General features: G+C 47.4%; 1 protein-coding gene across 1 annotated transcript; it reads right to left on the reverse strand.

The window, feature by feature from the left end:
• Positions 1 to 914: 914 nt before the first annotated feature.
• LOC135636948 (TPR repeat-containing thioredoxin TTL1-like) lies at positions 915 to 5043 on the reverse strand. The gene is made up of 7 exons (XM_065149186.1): positions 3881 to 5043; positions 3068 to 3263; positions 2790 to 2974; positions 2375 to 2708; positions 2080 to 2284; positions 1682 to 1788; positions 915 to 1590 (listed from the first exon to the last, which is right to left on the reverse strand). The coding sequence occupies exons 1-7, from the start codon at positions 4804 to 4806 to the stop codon at positions 1438 to 1440; spliced, it is 2106 nt and encodes a 701-aa protein (XP_065005258.1). The 5' UTR covers positions 4807 to 5043; the 3' UTR covers positions 915 to 1437.
• Between the last annotated feature and the right edge of the window lie 260 nt (positions 5044 to 5303).

Genomic DNA, 5303 nt, shown 5'->3' on the forward strand with positions numbered 1-5303 from the left:
GCCACCTCTTGCATACTCTTCCTGTGGAGCATTGTCGCGTCGTTTTTGCTACAGGATAGGGCCAATTCATGGTGATCCATCGAGGAAGAAGGGGGACAAGTAATCATGGGAAGGACGACGAGAAGACATGCATGCATGAGAGGGAGGCTCATGACGGAGAAGCCTCGCTGCATGAAGCCATGGGAATGGTCCGTCTTCGGAGGTTGTGGGGGGCACCCCAACGATGGTCACGGGTTGGATCACCTGCCTGCCGACACCCAACCCAAGCAGGGAAGAGGCAACTGCTGCTGGGCGTGAAGACAAATCCGGTGTTCTTCCCTCCTTCCCTCCCCACCAAGCTAGCTTCCATAGCAGATGAGTTTGATACCTCCTTTGTTGACCAACTGCTAAAGACATGTAAAGGGTTCATCCCATCTGTTCGCCCACGTTTGGGAGGTTTGAAGGTCCTCATACTCGTATATTTCTTTTGGACTCTTGAGGGAGACAATGGTAGACTTGGTTGTCATTGAGGACCTACTTTGGACACCCCATAGTCCTTTATTCTTGACTTGTGTGGATCTAGCTGATATCAGAAGATTTCGACGTTCTACCCGTCAAAACCAATTCAAAGAGCCAACAGTGGTGGAGAAAGACCAAAAAGAGGTGGCGGTCTCTGTTCAAGACAATGAATGCATCCAACAACCAACAACAGGCCACCGCCGATGTGCACCATCACCAGACCTACACCATCAGATCTGGGGACCATGAAGAGATTCTCTACCCTCAGAACACTCTTAACATGAAAAGCCAAGGAGAACCCTTTGTCGCTGCAATCACCAGTAGATACACGGAAGCACAAGCCAGATGAAGAAAAGGATTGGGATCATATTATGATCGAAGCAAAACCAATCAAATTTTGCCCTGTGATCAAATAGTGTTGCTATGAAGTGAGAAAGAATTTTGAAGAGTTCTTTTATTCAGAGGTGGTAGCATGTATCAGTCCGATGAAAGAAAAAACATGAACATCTCTCCCTCTCTCTCTTTTTTCCCCTCTCCCCTTCCCCTCCTGTTGACACCAATTTCATGGCTTCCATTGACTTTTTATATGGGATATATACATGCCATAAATCCAAACCAGCCTCTGAACTTAAGAAATGGTACAATCAATTTTCTAAAGAGATAAGAAAGATGAGAGCAACCTGAGCTGACAAAGGCAAGGGATGAAAACGGATTTAGTGATATTGAAGCGCCGCAAATGGAGGGAAAGAATATATTAGGTAGCAGAGGAAAATAAGGTTAAAAGAGTAAATGGGGAAAAAATGGGATTGGGGTCTCCAGTTCATGCTTTGGCACAAATCAATTATTTTGTAGCTCAGTTGCTGGTTCGATGGCAGCTGACATTTGTATGAACAAAGGTGGGGTTTGCCAGTAAGTATCAATGCAACCACTTGTTTGATCTTAAAGACTGTAGTGCCTCACCGAGTACTCCAACACCTGCTGGCTGGGGCAGATCATCTCCTTCACTCTTATTCCATTTTTGTAGATCTTAAATGTTGGGACTATCCGAACATTCTCTGCCTTTGCAATAACAGGGCTCTGGTCGACGTCAACCTTTGGCACAAGCACAGAACAAAATCAGATAATAGAAGAAAAGAGGATGTGCAGATAGAGCAAAATTGCAATGCATCACCAACCCATTTACCTTGAGGAAGTTCGCAGATGGGTACCGGGTACAGAGCGCATCGACAAAAGGGGCTATCTGAGTGCACTGCTTGTTCAAAGATGTCATGAAGTAGACAACAGAAGCGCCTGAAATAGTGAAACTTTAATCTCAGTGGAAAAAGTATAGTGGTAGATCTATGTTGCTAGATGATGTTATGATGTGAAATAGTCATATCAACCACATGAGACCTGAAGAATGTCTGATGAGCATTAAATTTGAGTACACCATATTAACAGGAAAGGTATCGACCAAACAGTCGAGGTCTACCAATAAACTAAAGATCACAGGTGTACCACATCGAAGCTGCAGATCCAATCTAGGAAAGAAAAGTGGAGTACAAGAACACAGAAATTTAACCAGTCAAAACACATACTGACCAGATAATGATACAGCAGCTCGGAATTGTTCTGCACCAGTAACCTCCTCTACCTCTCCTCCAAACTTCAAATTCGAAACCTCCTCGCCACGGGATGCTTTTAGCGCAACCTGAGCATGGAATAAGGCCTCAGCCACTTCATTGTCACCTGGAAGGTCCTTCCTCAGAACTTCATAATCTCGTACAGATTCAGCCCAGCGCTCGAGCTAATTACCATGCCACGTGATAAAAAAATGATGTTAAATGTCAATTAAGCCTAATTTAAATGTCAAAGAAGCTGGATGATCTGCGACAACCTTCGCATACGAATCAGCTCGTCTGAGAAGAGCCTTGGTGTAACTGGGTTGGATTCTGAGGGCTTCATTGCAGTCCTCCAAAGATTTAACCCACTGCCCAAGCTTAGAACGGCAAGCTGCTCTGTTGCATAGAAGGACTGGATTTGAAGGATCATGCTTTAGTCCTTCCCCATAAGCTGTGCAGGCCTCTGCAAAGCTTCCCGACTTAAAGAGCTCATTTCCTTGAGCTCGAGCACTTGCCACTGATCTTATATTGCTCAAGACCATTGCCACTTCTATGTTCCTGGTATCTATCTGCTTGGCCTTTTCAGCTGCTGTGACTGCATTCTCAAACCTGTAAAAGTTCCACTTTCATTCTCATCACCCAAGAATTGATTATATGCTATTGTTCAGAACTTTGGAGTTATCAGCTTACCTCCCCAATGCCATATCAACTTGTGCTCTAACAATGTAGAAATAGGAAAAGGAAAGCATACCAAAGATCTTGGTAGCTGTGGAAAAAGGGAATGAATCTTCAAACTTGGGTGATCTTGTTAAAACTGAATCAGCCTCATCAAGATGACAGAGATGGAGAAGAGATTCTGCCCTGGATGCAACAAGCTGTAATATCAAAGTACAAGTATATTATATATTCATTTTCACTGGAATAAAGAAAATCTGCACACGACAGAAATCCAATCATTCAGGATTTACCAGCAGAGAAGAGTCTGCTCCTGCAGCAATTGCAGCATCAGCTTCCCTTAATGTGCTCTTCCAATCTCCTATCTTCCTCGCATCTCCACATTTTGCCAAGTGTCTTTCCACTGCTTGCAGCTTCTGCAACTCCACTGAATCGGGTGTCTGCCCAGTCAAGAAGAGATGCTTCCGTGCATCCCCAACTAGCCCTAGCCTGCAATATGAAATGGATTAGATAAAGGAAAACCATAAACAAGTTGAATTAACAATTATGAATTACATTGCGGTTATAAAAATTACTGAAGCAAGAAATGGATTTAAAAAAAAAATTTCTGTCTCCGGCAGCAAATTGCTGGATTAAGAAGGAATAATGTGCTTTGCAAAGCATCCACAGGGCTCCCGAGCAACCATTATTTTAGCAGAATCACAGATCAGCCAGCCAGCCGGACACAGTAAAACAGTCTGTGAATTGGTCAGAACATTGATCTTATCCTGTGAAATCAAGAGCAGCAAATATTTCCATGGATAGAGTAAATTTGCAGCATTTACCAAATTACAATTTTCCAATCAAAAGCATCCTCTACTGGCAAAAACAAGGCAACTTGAAGATGGATATAACCCTAATCCTTAACATGCGAAGTATGGATCATAGTGTCATCACATGCCATCCAACTACAAAAATATGACGCAATAGATCTACCGAGCATAAAGATCAAAACTATGGACAACAGAACGAAAAGAACAACCAAAAACATGAACGAGAAGGGACTCCCAAAGTGACAAGAACAAGCAAGTAAACTAGAACACATAGATGGTACTTGTCGGTCTCACCGTCGATTTAGGCATGCCAGCCGATGATGCGCCCGCCCGCTCGTGGGATCCAACCGGACAGCCTCCTCGCACTCCTTCACCGCCTCTCCTAACCTGTTCAGCCCCATCAGCGCCGCCGCACGATTACTCCGGCATGCGGCACTCTCAGGGCACATCGCGACCGCCTTATCATAGAAAGCCAGCGCCTCCCCGTACTGTCCCTTCTTATAGTGCATATTCCCAGTCCGAGTCACTTCTTGCGGATCCAGTCTCCCTCCGCTTGCACCCGTCAAATTTCCCATTCCGACATCGCCGCCGGAACTTACGGCAGCGCCGCCACCACTCATCCCGCCCCGGATAATGCTTCCGTGGCCGTAGTTCCCGGTGCCGGAACCGAGCACGTCACTCCTCGGCGTCGTCCTTGGCATCATCGCCGTCTTACCGATCTTCCCCGAGGGGAAAATATTCCCGGCCGGAAGTGCATTGGCGACAGGAGAGCTGGCCGTGCTACTACTACTACCACCACCACCACCACCACCGTTGCCGCCAGAGAAGATCAGCGGCCCCGAGCCCGATCGACGGTGGGCGGCGGCCTTCAGATCGCGAACTTCCGCGGCGGTCGGGCTGATCTCACCAACAAGCTCTCCGGAGTGGCATCGCCTCCCGGGGTCGGGCGCTCCCGCGCCGGGCTTCCGTACGGCAGCGTCGGTGGCCGACACGGACTTGCTGGTGGCAGAGCCGGAGGAAGTGGAGCAGCTGCTGGTTTGGGTGGATGCGTGGGGGCGAAGGGGGGAGACGGGAGAGCCGAGGTCTGGGAAGTCAGGCTTGTTCTCCTCGAAGGTGAGCGCCGCCTTGAACCGGTCGGCGACTGCCTCAACCCCGCCGGGTGTTCCCGAGTCCAAACCGGTCTTCTGGTACGGCCGGCCCATCTCGCCGGCACGTGACATCGGGGCCTCGTTCCCTCCGCCTCAGATCTCCAGCCCCCCTTCTCTCCCTTTCTCGGTCTCTAATAGATCAATGCCTGCAGAGACACAAGAGATTAAAAGAGGAGGAAGAAGAGATGGGGGATCTCGTGATTCGGGAATAGGAGGATTGAATGCGAGTGGCGTTGGAAACGGAAAGGGTGGGAGAACAGAAGAAGAGGCAGAAGGGAGAGAAAAAGGAAGGAAAAGAAGGAGACGACGAAGAGAGGGGAAACACAAAATTAAAAGGATCAAAAATTTCAGTGTCACGACACTTTTTCTCTTCTTTACCCCTCTGCTTATACGACTCGGTGGTACGCACTCATTTAGTCAGAGGCCCCACAATCCCCTCTCTCTCTCTCTCTCTCTCGCTCTATCTTGTCTTTTCCCAAAGTCAAGATTTCTGATTCCCGTGCGTCGGTGTCCAAAGCACCGTTACGTTATGACTGTTGCGTAACATTTGTTTTTATTACAGACACCGA

This window comes from Musa acuminata, chromosome BXJ3-4, assembly GCF_036884655.1.
Source record: "Musa acuminata AAA Group cultivar baxijiao chromosome BXJ3-4, Cavendish_Baxijiao_AAA, whole genome shotgun sequence".
Lineage (NCBI taxonomy): Eukaryota > Viridiplantae > Streptophyta > Magnoliopsida > Zingiberales > Musaceae > Musa > Musa acuminata.

Bases quoted from the DNA above. Each gene is read 5' to 3' on its own strand.
- LOC135636948 (XM_065149186.1), bottom strand. From the start codon at position 4,806: ATGTCACGTGCCGGCGAGATGGGCCGGCCGTACCAGAAGACCGGTTTG. The intron at 1,789-2,079 runs GTCAGTATGTGT...TCACTATTTCAG, and splicing joins AGCTGCTGTATCATTATCTG to GCGCTTCTGTTGTCTACTTC. The intron at 1,591-1,681 runs GTAAATGGGTTG...CTTGTGCCAAAG, and splicing joins CATCTGCGAACTTCCTCAAG to GTTGACGTCGACCAGAGCCC.